We start from the raw sequence: 22,924 nt of genomic DNA on the forward strand, positions 1-22,924 counted from the left end.
AACCAACTCTAGTGTGCATTGTTCATTTTGCAGTGCTTTTCACTTCGTAATTTATTCCCCCAACATTGCTCTTTTGATGTGTGTGTAATGTTCCCCCACTTTAGCATGCATGTGTTATTGTGTTGCTGCCACACAGCTGGGATAATGACTATGATCAGGGCTGATAAACTCACACTCTAAATGAGCGAAATGTGGCTAATTCATATGCCTGGAACAAAGCCTGCATCATACTACATCATTAATACACTGACTTGCTCATAAATATACATCCATTCCAGTCAGACTGAAAGGAGCATCATCTTGCAGCTGTCAACAGTCAGAAGGGTGTGCAAGAGGAATGTTGGGAGGAGTTTGACGTTTTGTGTCCGTTCATCCATCAGGTGGTGGCTGAGGTGAGGCGAGGCGTGTGAAACTATGTGGCTTCTCTGCTCCTGCCTGGCTCTGCTGGCCCTCAGCTTCAGATCATGTGACACGCTGGCATCAGAACAAGGTAAGAACTAGGGTTGGTACTGGTACCAAAATGCATTTTGATACTTTTCAATTCTTTTCAATACTTTTCTAAACAAAGGGGACCACAAAAAAATTGCATTATTGGCTTTATTTTAACAAAAAATCTTACGGTCTAGTAAACATATGTTTCTTATTGCAATTAAATAAGTTAAAAGTTAAAGTACCAATGATTGTCACACAAACACACTAGGTGTGGCGAAAGTATTCTCTGCATTTGACCCATCACCCTTGATCACATTGAGGAGGTGAGGGGAGCAGTGGGCAGCAGCGGTGGCCGCGCCCGGGAATCATTTTTGGTGATTTAACCCCCAATTCCAACCCTTGATGCTGAGTGCCAAGCAGGGAGGTAATGGCTCCCATTTTTATAGTCTTTGGTATGACTCGGCCGGGGTTTGAACTCACGACTTACCCATCTCAGGGCGGACACTCTAACCACTAGGCCACTGAGTAGGGAACAATTTTATCCTTAAATAAAATAGTGAACATTCTAATTTGTCTGCTGACACAATTTGTCAACATTATGAGGGACAAACTGTAAAAAAATGATTATTAATCCACTTGTTCATTTACTGTTACTATCTGGTTATTTTCCGTTTCTACACTTCTGTTAAAATGTAATAATCACTTTTTCTTCTGTTGTTTGGATACTTTACATTAGTTTTGGATAATACCACAAATTTAGGCATTGATCCGATACCAAGTAGTTACAGGATCGTACATTGGTCATATTCAAAGTCCTTGTGTCCAGGGACGTATTTACTGAGTTTATAAATATAATATGATTTTTTTTTAAAAAGGAAAAAGGATTTTGTGACAATAAAAAATATCGATGTAATCATAGTAGTATCCACTAGATGCGCTATTGTACTTGGTATCATTACAGTAGATGTCAAGTGTAGATCCACCCATGACATTTGTTTACATTGAGGCGCGCTAGCTTTTGTTAGCGGTGACGCCGGTGAGCTATTGTATCCTCCTATGTAGTGAAGCATGTTTAGCTATTCCTCGTCCTGCAGTGATAATAATACTTGTAAGAAACGTACTTTATTTGTCGCCATGGAGGCGAGAATCAGTGATTTAGAAGTAGCTAAAACACTGCCGACTGCGGATGGATATTAGTCTTAAAGCACCTCTTCCTGAGGGCGTTTCAGTGTTATAACTTCACCTTTGTCTTTACTTTTTAGGCCAAAATGCGTCCGTTCTCCCTTTTCTGTCTACACACTGTGTCTGCCTGTAAGTACTCTGTAATTGTGCGCTGCCAAACATGCTCCTCAGCTCGTAAAACCAGCAAGGTCATGCCCGGGAACCGGTACTTTTCAAACAGAGTACAGTACCGTTTTTGATTCATTAGTACCGCGATACTATTCTATAAGTACCGGTATACTGTACAACCCTAGTAAGAACTATTGTTTAATCACAATTTTTTATTTCATTTGAATGTTACTTCCCTCGCTGTTTGTTCAGTTTCCTCAAACAATTGGAAACACTGATGTACACTGTACAAGAGAAACTGCAACAAAAGTATCGATCCAATGGATACCAATATCCACCTTGGTATCGATACTATATATTTAGATCGATACACCCACCCATAACAATGGAGAATGATCAGAGGAAATAACCTAGGAGTGTATCAATTAATCGATACATTCATAGATCGATTTATATTCCTAAATTTCAAAGTATATAATTCTTTGCTCGGCAAGTTTGCATTCCAGAAGATAGGCATTGATCCAAGATCGTTTTAAAAAGGAATCAATCCATTTTATCAATACAATCCATCTTCATCTGCTTATCTGATTTGATCAACACTGGAAAAAGGAAAACGTTGGATTTAAGAACGGCAAACAATATATGAAGTTCAACTTTAAAAAAATATGAGGATGTTAAACATTGTGTGACATCATCAAAACAAAAATGGCAGATAAACACAAAGGCCACAAGTATCATTATTTACAACACAAAAACTTTCAGCTACAGCACGTTTGCAAGAGCCACAACAAATACAAACGACACAACACAATAACATCAAGCCACAACTTAACTTTAAGCCACAAAAGACGCAATTGACAGAACGGAAGTAACCTCACAAAGTTACGCGAGCACAACATGAAGCGACAACCAACAGCCTTGGAAAAGCTATATCATGAGAAAGAAAGAAATAGAAGAGTTAGATCAAGGAGGCGATAATTAAACACACACAGTCACCTGACTATCCTGACAACATGGCCAGCATACACAACTAGTCATGCTTTTCTCCTGATAGTTTGATGGCCAGTTGCATCAGATGTGAGAGATGACATCAGATGTGTAAGTGGGACAGTATTGACAGTCAAAGTTGCATCAGATGTGAGAGATGACATCAGATGTGTAAGTGGGACAGTATCGACAGTCAAAGTTGCATCAGATGTGAGAGATGACATCAGATGTGTAAGTGGGACAGTATTGACAGTCAAAGTTGCATCAGATGTGAGAGATGATATCAGATTTGTAAGTGGAACAGTATTGACAGTCAAAGTTGCATCAGATGTGAGGGATGACATCAGATGTGTAAGTGGGACAGTATTGACAGTCAAAATTGCATCAGATGTGAGAGATGACATCAGATGTGTAAGTGGGACAGTATTGACAGTCAAAGTTGCATCAGATGTGAGAGATGATATCAGATTTGTAAGTGGAACAGTATTGACAGTCAAAGTTGCATCAGATGTGAGAGATGACATTAGATGTGTAAGTGGGACAGTATTGACAGTCAAAGTTGCATCCAATGTGAGAGGTGACATCAGATGTGTAAGTGGGACAGTATTGACAGTCAAAATTGCATCACATGTAAGAGATGACATCAGATGTGTAAGTGGGACAGTATTGACAGTCAAAATGGCATCAGATGTGAGAGATGACATTAGATGTCTAAGTGGCACAGTATTGACAATCAAATTGCATCACATGTAAGAGATGACATCAGATGTGTAAGTGGGACTGTATTGACAGTCAATGTTGCATCAGATGTGAGAGATGACATCAGATGTGTAAGTGGGACTGTATTGACAGTCAATGTTGCATCAGATGTGAGAGATGACATCAGATGTGTAAGTGGCACAGTATTGACAGTCAAAGTTGCATCAGATGTGTAAGTGGGACAGTATTGACAGTCAGAGTTGCATCAGATATGTAAGTGGGACAATCAGAGTTGCTAAGAATAAACAAATCATAAAAGATTCTATAGGAGCTGCTTGGGGTCATTTTTGACCTCAATTGTGGAAGAGTGGGGTAGTAAAACAAAAACTGCAATTTCTTCAAATTAATAAAAAAAAATAATAAAATAGCAAATGGCCTCATGTCACAAACAGGACTGCCTGAAATATGAAAATATTACAACTTTTCATTTGACCATTTTGAAGAATGCAGCAGCACGGTGGTACAGGGGTTAGTGCATGTGCCTCACAATACGAAGGTCTTGAGAAGTCCTGAGTCCAAACCCGGGCTCTGGATCTTTCTGTGTGGAGTTTGCATGTTCTCCCCGTGACTGTGTGGGTTCCCTCCGGGTACTCCGGCTTCCTCCCACATCCAAAGACATGCACCTGGGGATAGGCCCCTCCCACCTCCAAAGACATGCACCTGGGGATAGGCCCCTCCCACCTCCAAAGACATGCACCTGGGGATAGGCCCCTCCCACCCCCAAAGACATGCACCTGGGGATAGGCCCCTCCCACCTCCAAAGACATGCACCTGGGGATAGGCCCCTCCCACCTCCAAAGACATGCACCTGGGGATAGGTTGATTGGCAACACTAAATGGTCCCTAGTGTGTGAATGTTGTCTATCTGTGATGAGGTGGCGACTTGTCCAGGGTGTACCCCGCCTTTCGCCCGAATGCAGCTGAGATAGGCTCCAGCACTCCCCTCCACCCCAAAAAGGGACAAGCGGTAGGAAATGGATGGATGGATGGAACCCGTGGGGTCCTTTTTGACGTACGCATCAAAGGGTTAACTCTTCCACTTGATTGATTTGTGGCAACTTTATTAAAAAACATTTTAATAAGCAGGTGTTCCCTGACCCACTAGTCCCACTTTATAGCAATGCTTGAGCTGATGTGGCTTAAAGCTTCACATTTTATGGAGCACAATTAATTATGGCTTACTTTTGTTTCAGCTGCTGGCCGTTTGTGGCAAGGGGGTTTCACTTTATGAGCCCTCAGTTATTTGACTGTGTTGATATGAACAATAGATTTTCCATGCTGTGTGCAAGTGAGTCGTAGGTTTGTCTGAGCAGCAACCGGGTGACACAAAACTGTTGTTTTTCTGCTGAGCTACATTTATTTAGCTCTGAAATGCCATGCTCCCTCGTGGTGCTTTCCGGGGTCTCTCCTGCCACATGACTAAGGTGGCACGTCAGTCCCTCGTAGCTCGATGAAGCTCCAAAAGGCGCTTTGAGGAACCCCTCTTGGGACACCCTCATCATTGGCTAGTCAGACGAGACTGCGCCAGCTTGCTAGCTCCCTAGACGTGTCTTCCGCAGTGGTTTGAGAGAAAGTACTTTCTCAAGTGCAGCAGATATATATTGTTGCACACAAACATAGACCCGACTGTTTCTCTGACTCATCCAAATCTCTACTTACTGGTAATTTGCTGACATTATGTCTGGGGAGCAGGTTTAATTAAAACTAGTGTTGAGGAATCGTGCCGCAGAACCGAAACGGATCGGCCAAAGAGAATGGCCCTCTCGGGCATATCAAATTGCTTTGGCAAGGTGATATGTTTTTGTGCACCACAGTTCCTGTGCAGTCTCAAGTTTTTATTATTTATGTATGTGTTCATGTAGGAATTGCCATCCTTTGAGTGTTTAATTGGGGTTTCAAAAATCGACATTTAGAAGATGTTTTTTTTGGCCATGTCCGCATTTACCATACTTGCCAACCTTGAGACCTCCAAATTCGGGAGATTTGGGGGGAGGGTTGAGGTGGGCGGTGCGGGGTTAAGGGGGGAGGAGTATATTTATAGCTAGAATTCACTGAAATTCAAGTATTTTGTTATATATATATATATATATATATATATATATATATATATATATATATATATATATATATATATATATATATATATATATATATATATATATATATATATATATATATATATATATAAAATAAATACTTGACTTTCAGTGAATTCTAGCTATATATATATACTGTATATATATATATATATATATATATATATACTGTGTATATATATATATACTGTATATATTTATAAATAAAATAAATACTTGACTTTCAGTGAATTCTAGCTATATATATGTGTATATATATATAAATAAAATAAATACTTGACTTTCAGTGAATTCTAGCTATATATATATATATATATATATATATATATATATATACTGTATATATATATAAATAAAATAAACACTTGACTTTCAGTGAATTCTAGCTATATATATATATATATATATATATATATATATATATATATATATATATATATATATATATATATATATATATATATATATATATATATATATATATTAGGGCTGCAACAACTAATCGATTAAATCAATCAAAATCGATTAAATCGATTAAAATCGATTATAAAAATAGTTGGCGATTAATTTAGTCATCGATTCGTTGGATCTATGCTATGCGCATGCGCAGAGGCTACTTTTTATTTTATTTTAATTTTATTTTAATTTTTTTTATAAACCTTTATTTATAAACTGCAACATTTACAAACAGCTGAGAAACAATAATCAAAATAAGTATGGTGCCAGTATGCTGTTTTTTTTTCAATAAAATACTGGAAAGGATAGAAATGTAGTTTGACGCTTTTATCCGATGATTAATCGAAGTAATAATCGACAGATTAATTGATTATCAAATTAGTTGTTAGTTGCAGCCTTTATATATATATATATATATATATATATATATATATATATATATATATATATATATATATGTTTTTTATTATATATATATACATATAAATAAAAATAAATACTTGAATTTCAGTGTTCATTTATTTACACATATACACACAACACTCCTCTCTACTCATTGTTGTATTTGAAAGTGCAATGCTTAGCCAGTAGCACAGCCTTTGAAGGAGCACAGGTATGGGCAGTGTAATATTCTGGGTTGGAGTCAATAACCAGGCGAGGTGATGAAGTTACGTCTCTTAACTTCATACTTCATAACCGACTCTCACACTTGCCGTCAGGGTGCGCAATACAACGTAAACAGTTGGCCAACCAAAAAGTAACCACAGAACACTATACGGTATAGTTTTCTGTGGTTACTTTTTTGGTTGGCCAAACGGACGTGACGACAGGCTGTCCTCACTCAGGTCCGCACGGACCTGGGGGGGGGTGTGCCTTAAGTCCGGCTGGAAATCGGGAGAAATTCAGGAGAATGGTTGTCCCGGGAGATTTTCGGGAGAGGCACTGAAATTCGGGAGTCTCCCGGAAAATTCGGGAGGGTTGGCAAGTATGGCATTTACTCACTACTTGTATAAGTCCTATGTAAGTTGTGCTTTTGTTACCTGTTTTGAAAAGTGTTTGCTGTCAGTTTTTAACGAAATAGTATATTGTAAGAATCAGTTTGTTTGGGGAATTGTGTCGAATCGACTCAGAATCTAATCATCACCCCAAGAATTGGAATCAAATGGTGAGTTGCAAGATTCACGTCCCTCATGTTAAAGCTAAAACATATTGACTTTTGTGTTGCCAAGTGTGACAGCCACATAAAACCAGAACAATCTAGAATTCATTGAATGATAAACTCTCAAGAGGTGCTTTTTTAGGCCTTTAATGTCACTTCCCTTCAATAGCTGTGCAATAAATTGACTTTCTGCCTTGTGAAAAGTGAGAAACCGCTAATTTAGATTCAGGATATTTGAATAATGTTTAATTTCCGTTCATGAGAAGTTTGCCGTTTGCTTTGGCACCGTGTTTTGGATTGTTATCAGCCTCTGCTGTGAAGCATATTTTGCTATCCGTTTTGCAACATTTGGCTGAAGGTGAGCTGATAGTACACCCTCAGTCACGTTTAGCATTCATGATTGTACTTCTATCAGCGCAGACATTATTAAAAAGCATAAGCAACCAAGTTATATTGGCAGTTATGCACAGCTTAGGCTAAATTGGAATACAGACAGTGTGAGGATAATGCTTTGGATGATCTCCTCCATATTGTTGTCTTTTAGTGCAAAGTAATCACGAGCTGTCCATAGAATGTTGTTTTAAATCTAAATTGTTGCCTTTCCGTTGTGTCTGTGCAAAGCAGTTTGCTGTAATCCTTGTGTATTTTAGTCCCAAAGACGTCTCTTGATTGCAGACTGAGACAATACTTCTGTGTGGGAGTTGTTCCTGTGACCTGGTTATACAATTGTGAGGGATTGATTCTTCTTTGAACTTTCTGACCCTTTTTTTTGGTATCAGCCGTTTCAAGGATTTTTGTGTCAAGAGTGGTGTTTGTTGACACCAAAGTTCCGTTTGGTAGTGTTGCCATTATTGGTGGGTTTGTATATTCAGATTTTGTTATGAGAAACCACATTCCAAAGCTGGAATCAACTCCAGACTTTGTCTATACAGTTCTGGTGTTCAGACCTCCGTGGAGTAATGGTCAGTCAACTTTCCAGCCGCTGTTGCCAACTCCTCATTAAAGGAAGCAGCTATTGGCCGTCCTAAAAGTCGCGAGATCACGACATCGCCTCATTTGCATAACTGATTACAAAGGACGCTGTAGGAGAGGGAAATTACGTTGTGAGCGAAATAAAAAGTGAGTTTAAAAAAAAAGATAATTTGTTGCAATTGAACTTTCTTCTGTCAATTCTTAGTTTGTTCTCTTCATTTTTTTTAAATTAATTGTGTTCTGCATTGTTAAATGTTAGAGTATCGAATGTGGAAAGGTTGTGACATTCACCAACAGACCAAATCTATTGACTGGCTCATTAATTTCGACGACGGCATTGGGACGTTCTAGTGATTTCGTTAAGCGTGGCATGACAGTGAAAAAAGATGTACGTTTCGCTCTGTACATACATGCACATTTCATTTGCAGCCTATGCACAGAGAGCTGTGAGCCTCTTCTCTGCTATGACTAGAGATGTATACCAAGTACCGCTTCCTAGTTGGGTTGGTCCCGAAGGCCTGTTAAGATTCTGGACCAATGATACGTCTGTCCGTATTTTTTTTTTAAACCTCGCTCACAATCCTAATTTTGTTTTACATTCATTTCACGTGCCACTGCTATGCATAAAAAAAGACATTGGTAGGATCTGATGATCAGCATAGAATAATCAGAAGTCAGGAAGTAACACCACTCAAAAGTTTAACACAACAATATTTCCTCCTTAAAAGGTCCCCTCAAAGTCATGCACGCGAATAAGAAGTAATGTTACACAGCGCTTTGTCAATCATCCTACAGCAAGGCAAGGCAAGGCAACTTTATTTGTATAGCGCTTTTCATACACAAGGCAGACTCAAAGTGCTTCACAGACAACAAAGTGAAGTGAAAGAAAATAAAAGCAAAATTAAAATGCAGACAATAAAAATAAAAACAGTGCGGACGTTAAAAGTTAAAAGATTAAAAGATTTAGCTGAAAGCTAAGGTGAACATAAAAGTCTTCAGTCTAGTTTTAAAAGTAGTCAGAGTTGGGGAAAGTCTGACATCTTCAGGAAGTTAATTCCAGCTATTTGTTGCATAGTGACTGAATGATGCTCTCCCTTGATTTGACTTTACTCTTGGAACCGCTAACAGATTGGTCTCAGAAGATCTTAGTGATCTAGAGGGCATATATAGTGGGAGCATATCAGTGATATACTTGGGCCCTAGACCATGTAGTGATTTATATGTGAGCAGGAGGATTTTGAAATCAATTCTCTGATGTACAGGGAGCCAATGTAAGGATTTAAGAATTGGTGTAATGTGCTCACATTTTTTGGTCTTTGTTAGAACTCTAGCAGCAGCGTTCTGAACAAGCTGTAGCTGCCTGACAGTTTTTTTGGGAAGACCTGCAAGGAGACCATTACAATAGTCTAGCCTACTGGTAATAAAGGCATGTACAAGTTTTTCAAAGTCTTGAGCTGACATGAGCCCTCTAAGTCTTTTTACATTTTTGAGGTGATAGTAGGCCGATTTTGTTACTGATTTGATGTGACTGTCGAAATGTAAATCAGAATCTAAAATAACCCCAAGATTTCTGGCTTTATTTGAGGTTTTCAGGGACAGTGATTGAAGGTGTTGGACGACTTTAAACCTTTCTTTTTTAGCACCAAAAACAATTATCTCAGTTTTATCTTCATTTAGTTGTAGGAAATTTTGGCACATCCAGTGTTTGACTTGCTCAATGCACATAGCGATACAGTAAGACACAGGCCAATATTAATCCACTCAAAATAGTGAAACATTGAAGTAATATAATAACCCACACAGTCTCTCTCAAGCAAGATTACATCCGCTGACATGGATGTAGTTGCCATCTCACGTCAGTCCACCACGCCTCATTTGCATGGCATCAAAACACACTTTGCTTACGTAAATGCACACACACCTAACATGCTAATTGATTGTATTGATTTATGTTAAGTATTTTAGATGATAAAATGTAAAAGGTGTGCCATATTATTTCTAGCTGGGTGTGATTGTAATGAACAGAAACACAGCGATCAGTGTGGATGACATAACTGCATTGCACCTTGCACTGCAAACATAATGGATTTGTTTAAGACTTAAAAAGTAGGTGTTGATAAAACACTTCCCTGCTGTGAGACCGTACACGATGTTGGTGGTATACAACCTAGAATAGAATAGAACAGAATGGACTTTATTGTCATTATATTTGCATATAACGAGATTAAGGACTCCAATTTAAGGTGCGGTAGTGGGAACAAATATGGGATAAAAATAAATTACTCAAGAGGTAATAAAGATAAAACTAAGAATTGAAATAAACAGACTACTATCCAATAAAAATAATAAACAATCCTGTACAATATACAAAACACTATACAAAATACTGTATTTTTCGGAGTATAAGTCGCTCCGGAGTATAAATCGCACCGGCCAAAAATGCATAATAAAGAAGGAAAAAAACATATATAAGTCGCAGTGGAGTATAAGTCGCATTTTCTGGGGAAATGTATTTGATAAAAGCCAACACCAAGAATAGACATTTGAAAGGCAATTTAAAATAAATAAAGAAAAGTGAACAACAGGCTGAATAAGTGTACGTTATATGAGGCATAAATAACCAACTGAGAACGTGCCTGGTATGTTAACTTAATATATGGTAAGAGTCATTCAAATAACTATAACATATAGAACATGCTGTACGTTTACCAAACAATCTGTCACTCTTAATCGCTGAATCCCATGCAATCTTATACGTCTAGTCTCTTACGTGAATGAGCTAAATAATATTATTTGATATTTTACGGAAATGTGTTAATCATTTCACACATAAGTCGCTCCTGAGTATAAGTCGCACCCCCGGCCAAACTATGAAAAAAACTGCGACTTATAGTCCAAAAAATACGGTACTTTACAATAAAACCTCTTGTCGTAATAAAAAAAAATACAGCTTTTCAGATCTTTATTTACATCAATTACATAAAGCACTGAGAATAATACCGGATCAATAATAAATATTGATAAAATCCCAATGGTATACATGCCTAGCTATGACTGCAGCTGGGACTGCTGCACGAAGCGAGTGTGAAGGGGCTCACGGCAGCACCCGCTGCTCGTTAAAGACATTCACTGCAGAGCGGTACATGCTTTCATGTCTCTAAAACATCCGGAAAAGTTAGTAACATTGTTTCCACGTACTTTTGGATTTTGTAGAACTTGGAAAAGTCAACAACACATTTTTTCCATGAATCGTGTTGCCTTTTGAACTTCCAGTTCCCAACTTGTATACACAAAAATACACAACAATATGACTGTAATGACTCTCACGTTTAAATGTTTGGTATTCTTCAGGCTAATTACATTTAGGCCTGGGGCATAAAAGGGGGATGGTCTTTTCACTTCTCTCTGTACTGCAGTTTTATCTCTGGAAAACAACCAGGAATGTAGTCTTGTTCGTGCCATTTGCTTGGAAGCACACAAGTGAGAGACTCCCATTAATGTATTCCTTTGTGTTGTTACCTTTTTAGTCCGTCATTTTCCCCCTCATTTTAGCCCAATGTAGACAATTTTGAATCATTGTAATAAATCAAAGACATCACACATCAAACACCTATTTTTTTTTCCCTCTCTCATGTGTTGGCTGACTTTAATGGCCCGAGGTACTGGAAAGGCTGAGAGAGAAACTACTTTTTGATGATCAGCAGCCTAGTCCAATTATCTGTGAATGCCACACTGTAAAGCACATTCAATAATTCAGGATCTTCTCCTATTAACACAAAACAAAACAAAAACTACACAGAGTGAGCACACTTCTGACCGTGTCTTGCTAATGAACACAGACGTATACAAAGAGAACCCAGTGGAGTTCAGCAGCGGTGGACACGAGCATTACGCCTTTTTTGAATATATCACAACCATCAATACCTGTATATGTGTATGTACATTAACCTCCATGTTCAGTAACGCTCAAAGACAAGATTCCCTCATTCCCGTATAAAACCTCAAATGTATTTCACAGATGTGTGTTGCGTGATTGTCGCCTTGTATTATTACCTGGTTTAAGTTAAGTTAAAGAGGGGGAGTAGCCTTCCAAGTCCTCCAGGATGTATGCATGCCGCTACTAGTCGGATTCTCGGGTGCTCTTAATTTACCCCAATCAGCTCGTCAGCCGGCAAACATGACTGGAAATGAGGTTTAATTTATGCAGTTCATTAATGTTATATAAATAGAAGTAACCACTTCATCCAATGTGTTCCTTTATTCAACAGAAACCCCCCCCCCAGGCCATTTTAATCATCAACTCATAATGTTGGCATTCTGTATGCATGAGGACTTAAACAGATGCCCAAAGAAACCGTTTGCTGTAATCTTGTCATATTCATGGTTGAAGCTCTAAAGTTGATATGTTGAAAGATACGCTGTAGATGTCGATGTATTATACATAGAAGCTATTTGCTGTAGCTAATCGTGACGAAATGTGGAGTTGCACCATATAGAACTGAATATCAGCCTAGAAGAAAAGTGAATTGGAGCCAAATTACTTCTTCCAAAGCATGTCAGAGCTTTTCACTTGCATGCACCAGTGACCAGAAAAGTTGGCAAACAAAAGAGGAGCAGTTGGAAATCAATGACAACAGCTTGGAAATATGAGATTTGTTTTTTTAATTGTAATTACCGTATTTTTCGGAGTATAAGTCGCTCCGGAGTATAAGTCGCACAGGCCGAAAATGCATAATAAAGAAGGAAAAAAACATATATAAGTCGCACTGGAGTATAAGTCGCATTTTTGGGGGAAATTTATTTGATAAAAGCCAACACCAAGAATAGACATTTGAAAGGCAATTTAAAATAAATAAAGAATAGTGAACAACAGGCTGAATAAGTGTACGTTATATGAGGCATAAATAACCAACTGAGAACGTGCCTGATATGTTAATGTAACATATTATGGTAAGAGTCATTCAAATAACTATAACATATAGAACATGCTATACGTTTACCAAACAATCTGTCACTCCTAATCGCTAAATCCCATGAAATCTTATACGTCTAGTCTCTTACGTGAATGAGCTAAATAATATTATTTGATATTTTACGGTAATGTGTTAATAATTTCACACATAAGTCGCTCCTGAGTATAAGTCGCACCACCCAACTATGAAAAAAACTGCGACTTATAGTCCGAAAAATGCGGTAATATAATATATAAACAGTACAAGCCAAAAGTTTGGACACACCTTCTCATTCACTACACAACTGATGGTCCCAACCCAATTGATAAAGCAAGAAATTCCACTAATCAACCCTGTTAAGGCACACCTGTGAAGTGAAAGCCATTTCAGGTGACTACCTCTTGAAGCTCATCGAGAGAATGCCAAGAGTGTGCAAAGCAGTAATCAGAGCAAAGGGTGGCTATTTTGAAGAAACGAGAATATAAAACATGTTTTCAGTTATTTCAGTACATAAGTTCAAGTACATAACTCCACATGCGTTCATTCATAGTTTTGGTGCCTTCAGTGACAATCTACAATGTAAATAGTCATGAAAACAAAGAAAACGCATTGAATGAAAATGTGTGTCCAAACTTTTGGCCTGTGTGTGTGTATATATATATATATATATATATATATATATATATATATATATATATATACAGTCAAGAAAATAAGTATTTGAACACCCTGCTATTTTGCAAGTTCTCCCACTTAGAAATCATGGAGGGGTCTGAAATTTTCACGGTAGGTGCATGTCCACTGTATGAGAGATAACCTTAAAAAAAAATCCAGAAATCACAGTCTATGATTTTTTTAACAATTTATTCGTGTGATACAGCTGAAAATAAGTATTTGAACACCTGTCTATCAGCTAGAACTCTGACCCTCAAAGACCTGATAGTCCGCCTTTAAAAGTCCTCCTCCACTCCGCTGTATTATCCTGACTCAGATGCACCTGTGTGAGGTCGTTAGCTGCATAAAAACACCTGTCCACCCCATTCAATCAGTAAGAGCCAAACATTCAGCATGGCTAAGAGCAAAGAGCTGTCCATAGACACCAGAGACAAAATGGTACAACTCCACAAGGATGGAAAGGGCTACGGAGAAATTGCCAAGCAGCTTGGTGAAAAAAGGTCCACTGTTGGAGCAATCATTACAAAATGGAAGAAGCTAAACATGACGGTCAATCTCAATCGGAGTGAAGCCCCATGCAAGACATCACCTCGTGGGGTCTCAATGATGCTAAGAAAGGTGAGGAATCAGCCCAGGACTACACGGCAGGACTTGGTCAATGACCTGAAAAGAGCTGGGACCACTGTTTCCATGGTCACTGTTGGTAATACACTAAGACGTCATGGTTTGAAATCATGCATGGCACGGAAGGTTCCCCTGCTTAAACCAGCACATGTTAAGGCCCGTCTTAAGTTTGCCAATGACCATTTGGATGATCCAGAGGAGTCATGGGAGAAAGTTTTGTGGACAGATGAGACCAAAATTGACCTTTTTGGTCATAATTCCACTATGCGTGTTTGGAGGAAGAAGAATGATGCGTACCATCCCAAGAACACCACCCCTACTGTGAAGCATGGGGGTGGTAGCATCATGCTTTGGGGGTGTTTTTCTGCTCATGGGACAGGACGACTGTACTGTATTAAGGAGAGGATGACTGCAGCCATGTATTGTGAGATTTTGGCCAAAAACCTCCTTCCCTCAGTCTGATCATTGAAGATGAGTCGTGGCTGGATCGTCCAACATGACAATGACCCAAAGCACACAGCCAGGAAAACCAAGAAGTGGCTTCGTAAGAACCATATCAAGGTTCTTGAGTGGCCTAGCCAGTCTCCAGACCTAAATCCAATTGAACATCTTTGGAGGGAGCTGAAAGTCTGTGTTACTCAGCGACAGCCCAGAAACCTGACTGATCTAGAGAAGATCTGTAAGGAGGAGTGGGCGAAAATCCATCCTGCAGTCTGTGCAAACCTGGTGAAGAACTACAGGAAACGTTTGACCTCTGTAATTGCAAACAAAGGCTACTCTACCAAATATTAATATTGGTGTTCAAATACTTATTTTCAGCTTTATCACACAAATAAATTGTAAAAAAATCATACATTGTGATTTCTGGATTTTTCTTTTTAGTTTATCTCTCAAACAGTGGACATGCATCTACCATGAACATTTCAGACCCCTCCATGATTTCTAAGTGGGAGAACTTGCAAAATAGCAGGGTGTTCAAATACTTATTTTCTTGACTGTATATATATATATATATATTATTTTATTTTTTTTCAAATAAAAAAGTTCATGATATTATTTTGAATATACTGTAAATTTAAAACACTTATTTGTGGTCTACATCAGTGGTCCCCAACCACCGGGCCGCGGCCTGGTACCAGTCCGTGGATCGATTGGTACCGGGCCGCACAAGAAATAAAAAAAATAAAATTAAAATAAATATTTTTTATTTTTATTTTTATTAAATCAACATAAAAAAACACAAGATACTTACAATTAGTGCACCAACCCAAAAAACCTCCCTCCCCCATTCACACTCATACACACTCATTCACACAAAAAGGTTGTTTCTTTCTGTTATTAATATTTCTGGTTCCTACATTATATATCAATATAGATCAATACAGTCTGCAGGGATACAGTCCGTAAGCACACATGATTGTATTTCTTTATGACAAAAAAAAACAAACATATACCCCCCCTCCCCCCCGGTCCGTGGGACACATTTTCAAGCGTCGACCGGTCCACAGCTACAAAAAGGTTGGGGACCACTGGTGCTTTGCTTCAAATTTGTTGTTTTTTTACAGACCTTTTTCAAGCCACTTTCTGACTGTCTCTTTGAAAACGACTCCTTTATGTACACGCAAAAAAAACATTTTCCACGCCTCTACCTGGCTGGGAATGCGTCTCCGCTGTCAGAGATGTTTGTTGTTTTAGCAGTAAGCTTCAATACCGACAAATATAAGATACGATACGCTACGTTTTATGAGAAATGACTGTCAGTCTGGCCCGCAGCAAGAAGCAAACAAAGAAGAAACTTTCAAACCGAAAGGTTAGTTAATTAGCTTACTCTTTCAATGCCATTTCAGTTCTATAGTGCTATTTATGATGCAACAATATTGCATTATAAATAGCTGTTAATCTTATCTACATGTAGTCTGGTTAAGCTAATGCCACATTGCTGAAGTATCATTACATTTGTCAATTAAGTTATTGGAAATAGTTTTATAGCACAGTATAGACCAGGGGTCACCAACGTGGTGCCCGCGGGCACCAGGTAGCCCGTAAGGACCAGATGAGTAGCCCGCTGGCCTGTTCTAAAAATAGCTCAAATAGCAGCACTTATCAGTGAGCTGCCTCTATTTTTTAAATTGTATTTATTTACTAGCAAGCTGGTCTCGCTTTGCCCGACATTTTAATTCTAAGAGAGACAAAACTCAAATAGAATTTGAAAATCCAAGAAAATATTTTAAAGACTTGGTCTTCACTTGTTTAAATAATTTCATTAATTTTTTTACTTTGCTTCTTATAACTTTCAGAAAGACAATTTTAGAGAAAAAAATACAACTTTAAAAATGATTTTAGGATTTTTAAACACATATACCTTTTTACCTTTTAAATTCCTTCCTCTTCTTTCCTGACAATTTAAATCAATGTTCAAGTACATTTATTTTTTTTATTGTAAAGAATAATAAATACATTTTAATTTAATTCTTCATTTTAGCTTCTGTTTTTTCGACGAAGAATATTTGTGAAATATTTCTTCAAACTTATTATGATTAAAATTCAAAAAAATTATTCTGGCAAATCTAGAAAATCTGTAGAATCAAATTTAAATCTTATTTCAAAGTCTTTTGAATTTCTTTTAAAATTTTTGTTCTGGAAAATATAGAAGAAATAATGATTTGTCTTTGTTAGAAATATAGCTTGGTCCAATTTGTTATATATTCTAACAAAGTGCAGATTGGATTTTAACCTATTTAAAACATGTCATCAAAATTCTAAAATTAATCTTAATCAGGAAAAATTACTAATGATGTTCCACAAATTATTTTTTTTATTTTTTCAAAAACATTCGAATTAGCTAGTTTTTCTCTTCTTTTTTTCGGTTGAATTTTGAATTTTAAAGAGTCGAAATTGAAGATAAACTATGTTTAAAAATTTAATTGTCTTTTTTTTTTTCGTATTTTCTCCTCTTTTAAACCTTTCGATTTAGTGTAAATATCATTAATTATTAATAATAAAAGAGTTAAAGGTAAATTGAGCAAATTGGCTATTTCTGGCAATTTATTTAAGTGTGTATCAAACTGGTAGCCCTTCGCATTAATCACTACCCAAGAAGTAGCTCTTGGTTCAAAAAGGTTGGTGACCCCTGGTATAGACCAAGCAATGTTAATGCAAAACACTAAAAAACAGTGTATGCTAAACCCCAAATCTGTAGCTATATTTGCCAGTGCTTTACTTGTTCATATCAATGGTCAAAAGGATGCCAAAGTATCACTACGAATTGTAATATCCCTACTCTTACTGGACTTAGCCCTTCAATGTCTATATTGTTGCCATCACTACTTTTAACTGTCTCTGCGAATAAATGTCGTTTTGGGTAAATCCTTCCGGATATTTCCCATCGGACCGAGGCTATTTTCTCAGCCAAGCTCTGTGATTAATGTACGGCTAAGGTCTCGTTGGGCCCTGCGCCCGAGTGATTACATTTCCACGAAACACCAAAGTTAAGTAGGCACTCCTTACTTCTTCTGATGAACTTGGATGTTTGTGTAGTGACCTGTGCTGGTTACTACAACCAGTAACTGAGCATTTTAGCACATGGGTCGCACCATGGAAATATTTTTGTTTGGACTGCAATGGAAAATACAAATGCTGTCAAGGCTGGCTTTACGTTGGGGCAACTCATTGTCACTGTCACAAGATACCTGCTTAGCCAGAGGCGTAGCATACAAACAGTTATGAAGTTTCTCTGTGTATTTGAGTGGAGAATACAGAAACTTTGAGGCACGATGCAGCTGACCTGATGATAAACTAGTTTTGAGTGTTTTTGTATTATTCATATCATAAGACTACTGTACCTGTCAGTTTTGTAAATACTGACTGTTGTGTGTGAAGTTCAATTTAAGATTAGGCCATCTAGTTAAAGTACATGTTGTGATGATTGATAACATGTGGATGAAGGATACTTCATTTTATTCATTTAACTTTTCATTTAATATTTTCGGTAAATTGATAATGCATTTTCTCTCTTATGCTGATGACACCCAGCTCTACCTCATTTTTTCATTTTCATTTCATTTTTTTTATTTATCTCCTTCATTGATGTGCATTTTTGATCAATAGACAATTAAACTTTAGCAAAAAAACACATATTTACACACCTATGCTTGAGAAGGAACAGGATGAAGAAAGTCTTATATTTCCTGCCCCCTTCAACATAATAAGTAGTTAATGGATAGCCCTGATTCACAAGCATACAAACCAAACAAATGCATCCAAATATAATGAAAACAAACAAAAAAACACACACAAAAACAAGTGCAAAACTTCATGAAGTACAAACCGAACAAAAACAAATATATATACACCTCACGGGATGATACAAAACCAGACAAAAAATAAGTAAAATAATAAATATAAAGCAACATGTAAACACTTACGGCTGTCCATATGATCTTATTGTTCTGTCTTTATATATTTTATTCAATTTGAATATATTTCTACAATCTTTTATCTCATTGTAAAGAGAATTCCATAGTTTAACCCCCACCACTGATATACACATTTGTTTTAAAGTTGTCCCTGAATACTGATGTTGGAAATGACCTTTTCTTCTATGCTCTTCATTCTCAGAAGTGATGACAAACATTTTTTGTAAATTTGCTGGTAATGTTTTACTTTTAGCTTTAAACATAACACATAATGTCTGTAACTTTACTAGCTCCTGTAGTTTTAATAAACCAGAATTAATAAATAGTATGTTAGTGTGTTCTAGATCATCTGCTTTATGAATAATCCTTGTAGCTCTTTTCTGTAGTTGATACAATGCCTTTATGTTACTCTTATATGTGTTTCCCCACAATTCCACACAGTAGCTGATATATGGCAATATAAGTGCACAATACAATATACGCATTGCCCTATAATCTAACACATATTTTACCTTATTTAATATAAAAATAGTCTTAGACTCTCTACCAAACCCACTGCTTCTCTTCCTCCTTCCTCCCTTACAGACTGCCTCAGTGAACTCAAACAGTGGCTCTCATCCAATTTCCTCCAATAGTAATAAAACCGAAATCTTACTTGTAATACAAAATCCATTCTAGCCAAAACCAACAGCTCGTCCGTTACTCTCGGCAATTCCTCCGTTTCACCCTCCTCCCAAGTTAGGAGTCTGGGTGTCTTCTTTGACAGGACACTCTCTTTTCAAGCTTACATAAACAACATTACCCGCTCTGCTTCCTTTCCTCTATGCAATATTAATCTCCTTCGCCCATCCTTGACCCCTCATACTGCTGCCATACTGGTCCATAGCCTTGTCACCTCTGGCCTGGACTACTGCAGCTCTCTCCTGTTTGGTCTCCCTCACAAACTTCAGCTTCTCCAGAACTCTGCTGCCTGGATAATCACCAGAACCCCTTCAATCCAGCACATCACCCTGTTCTGCAACAACTCCACTGGCTACCCGTCAGACACCAAATCCAATTTAAAATAATTCTCCTCACTTTCAAAGCTATCCATAACCTTTCCCCGTCATATCTCTCTGACCTGCTCCATGTCGCCACGTTCCCTAAGATTCTCTTCATCCGTCCATCTCACTGTCCCCTTATATAAACTGTCCACCATGGGTGCCTGAGCCTTCAGCCGCTCAGCCCCTCATCTTTGGAACTCATTACCACCAGACCTTCGCAATATAGACTCAATTTCTCTCTTTAAATCAAGACTCAAAACACACCTATTCCTGACTGCTTATTCACTGTGAATTTGTTGTTGTTGTTGTTGTTTTTATCCAATTGATTTTATTGTTTTGTTTTTGTACGGTGTCCTTGAGTGCCAAGAAAAAGTAAAATGTATTACCGTATTTTCCGGACCATAGGGTGCACCGGTTATTAAGGTGCACTGCAGATGAATGGTCTATTTTCTATCTTTTTTCATACAAAAGGCGCACCAGATTATTGGGCACATTAAAGGAGTCTTCTTTTTTTTCTAAAAGTAAAACACTTCCTTGTGGTCTACATAACATGTAATGGTGGTTCTTTGGTCAAAATGTTGCATAGATGATGTTTTACACATCATCTTCAAGCCGTTTTCTGACAGTCGCTTCAGGATGCGCCGTTTTGTGGGCGGTCTTATTTACGTGGCTCACCTTCGGCAGCGTCTTCTCCCCGTCATCTTTGCTGTAGCGGTGTAGCGTGCAAGGACGGGAGTGGAAAAGTGTCAAAAGATGGCGCTAACGGTTTTAATGACATTCAGACTTTACTTCAATCAATAACGGAGCAGCATCTCCTCATCCGTGGCTCACTAGTGCTGTAACAACGTCGAAAATGTGTCCCGTGAAAAAACGTCCGACCGTAATTCTCTAATAACTAAAGTTCCTTGGGTGAATAATATAAACTCACTACACCGGTATGTTTTAGTGCTTTCAGTTTACTGACAGATATAAGTAAGAACTTTACACTACTTTATATTAGAAATAGCAACAGCGGAGGATGAATGTCCCATAACAAGAAAATAGAGAACAAGAAGAAGTTAATCAACTACGATGTCGGACGCAGACTACAAAGGCGGACTCGTGCAATTTTTCAGGACTTATGCAGATCCAAAATACAGATCAGCAGGTACCAGAAGGTAAGAAAAGTTGCTTTTGCATAATATTGCGAAACAAAACGGCAGATAATATGTCTTACCTTATACACACACCATAATAATACTCCTATGTTGAAGCACAGTACAATCCATCAAGCGGTGTGGCTTCATAGCTTACCAAAGTCCTACTAAAACATTTTGATGGATTTTTGAGTGCCGTGTGTAATGTTCTATATTTTCAATGGAACATGTAACATTTTGGCTTTTACTTGAGTCATATTGCAGTCTACACGTATCTCTTGTGTGTGACTGCCATTATACTGCAATCTGCACGTATCTCTTATGTTTGACTGCCATCTACTGGTCACACTTATCATTTCACCATGTACCGAATAAAATAGCTCCGAGGTCAGTAAGCAAAACCAGAATTATTCCATACATTAGACGCACCGGGTTATAAGGCGCACTGTCGAGTTTTGAGGGGAAAAAAGGGATTTTAAAGGCCTACTGAAATGTAATTTTTTTATTTAAACGGGGATAGCAGATCTATTCTATGTGTCATACCTGATCATTTCGCGATATTGCCATATTTTTGCTGAAAGGATTTAGTATAGAACAACAACGATAAAGATCGCAACTTTTGGTATCTGACAAAAAAAAGCCTTGCCCCTACCGGAAAGAGCGTGACGTAGTCAGCTGAACATTTCCGCAAAGTTCCCTATTGTATACAGTGATGGCGGCCAGAAGTAAGAGCGATTCGGACCGAGAAAGCAACGATTTCCCCATTAATTTGAGCGAGGATGAGAGATTCGTGGATGAGGAACGTTAGAGTGCAGTTCAAGACGTATCTTTTTTCGCTCTGACCGTAACTTAGGTACAAGCTGGCTCATTGGATTCCACACTCTCTCCTTTTTCTATTGTGGGTCACGGATTTGTACTTTAAACCACCTCGGATACTATATCCTCTTGAAAATGAGAGTTGAGAACGCGAAATGGACATTTACAGTGACTTTTATCTCCACGACAATACATCGGTGAAACACTTTAGCTACGAGCTAACGTGATAGCATCATGCTTTAACTGCATATAGAAACAAAAAAAATAAACCCCTGACTGGAAGGATAGATAGAAAATCAACAATACTATTAAACCATGTACATGTAACTACACGGTTAATGCTTTCCAGGCTGGCGAAAGTTAACAATGCTGTGCTAACGACGCCATTGAAGCTAACTTAGCAACCGGACCTCACAGATCTATGCTAAGAACATTAGCTATCCACCTACGCCAGCCAGCCCTCATCTGCTCATCAACACCCGTGCTCACCTGCGTTCCAGCGATCGACGGTGCGACGAAGGACTTCACCCGATCACAGATGCGGTTGGCGGCCCGGAGACGTAGGAAGTCAAGGTGAGGTCGCCGGCTAGCGTGTCTGCTCTCCAACAAAGTCATCCTGGTTGTGTTGCTGCAGCCAGCCGCTAATACACCGATCCCACCTACAACTTTCTTCTTTGCAGTCTTCATTGTTCATTAAACAAATTGCAAAAGATTCACCAACACAGATGTCCAGAATACTGTGGAATTATGAAATGAAAACAGAGCTTTTTGTATAGGATTCTACGGGGTACCAATACTTCCGTTTAACTGACCACGTCACGCGCATACGTCATCATACCGAGAAATTTAAAATTGCACTTTATAAGTTAACCCGGCCGTATTGGCATGTGTTGCAATGTTAAGATTTCATCATTGATATATAAACTATCAGACTGTGTGGTCGGTAGTAGTGGCTTTCAGTAGGCCTTTAAATGCGCCTTATAGTCTGGAAAATACGGTATTATTATTATTTAATTTCTACCTTATGACCTTATGACCCCTTTTTAATTCTGGTAAATACGGTAAAAAACACAAAAGGTCTACTCGGGTCCTATTGTTTCACTCGGTAGAGG

General features: G+C 38.1%; 1 protein-coding gene across 5 annotated transcripts in view; it reads left to right on the forward strand.

Annotated features, from left to right (window-relative positions):
• The window catches only part of col16a1 (collagen, type XVI, alpha 1), a 378,064-nt gene that overhangs the window by 201,937 nt on the left and 153,203 nt on the right, over positions 1-22,924 (forward strand). For all 5 annotated transcript variants that reach the window (XM_062030118.1, XM_062030122.1, XM_062030121.1 and 2 more), the window contains one exon: positions 381-490. In XM_062030118.1, coding sequence (XP_061886102.1) covers positions 415-490 — 76 coding nt within the window. In that variant the 5' untranslated portion in view covers positions 381-414. The remainder of the gene's footprint in view (positions 1-380; positions 491-22,924) is intronic.

Source organism: Entelurus aequoreus, linkage group LG20 (assembly GCF_033978785.1).
Source record: "Entelurus aequoreus isolate RoL-2023_Sb linkage group LG20, RoL_Eaeq_v1.1, whole genome shotgun sequence".
Taxonomy (NCBI): domain Eukaryota; kingdom Metazoa; phylum Chordata; class Actinopteri; order Syngnathiformes; family Syngnathidae; genus Entelurus; species Entelurus aequoreus.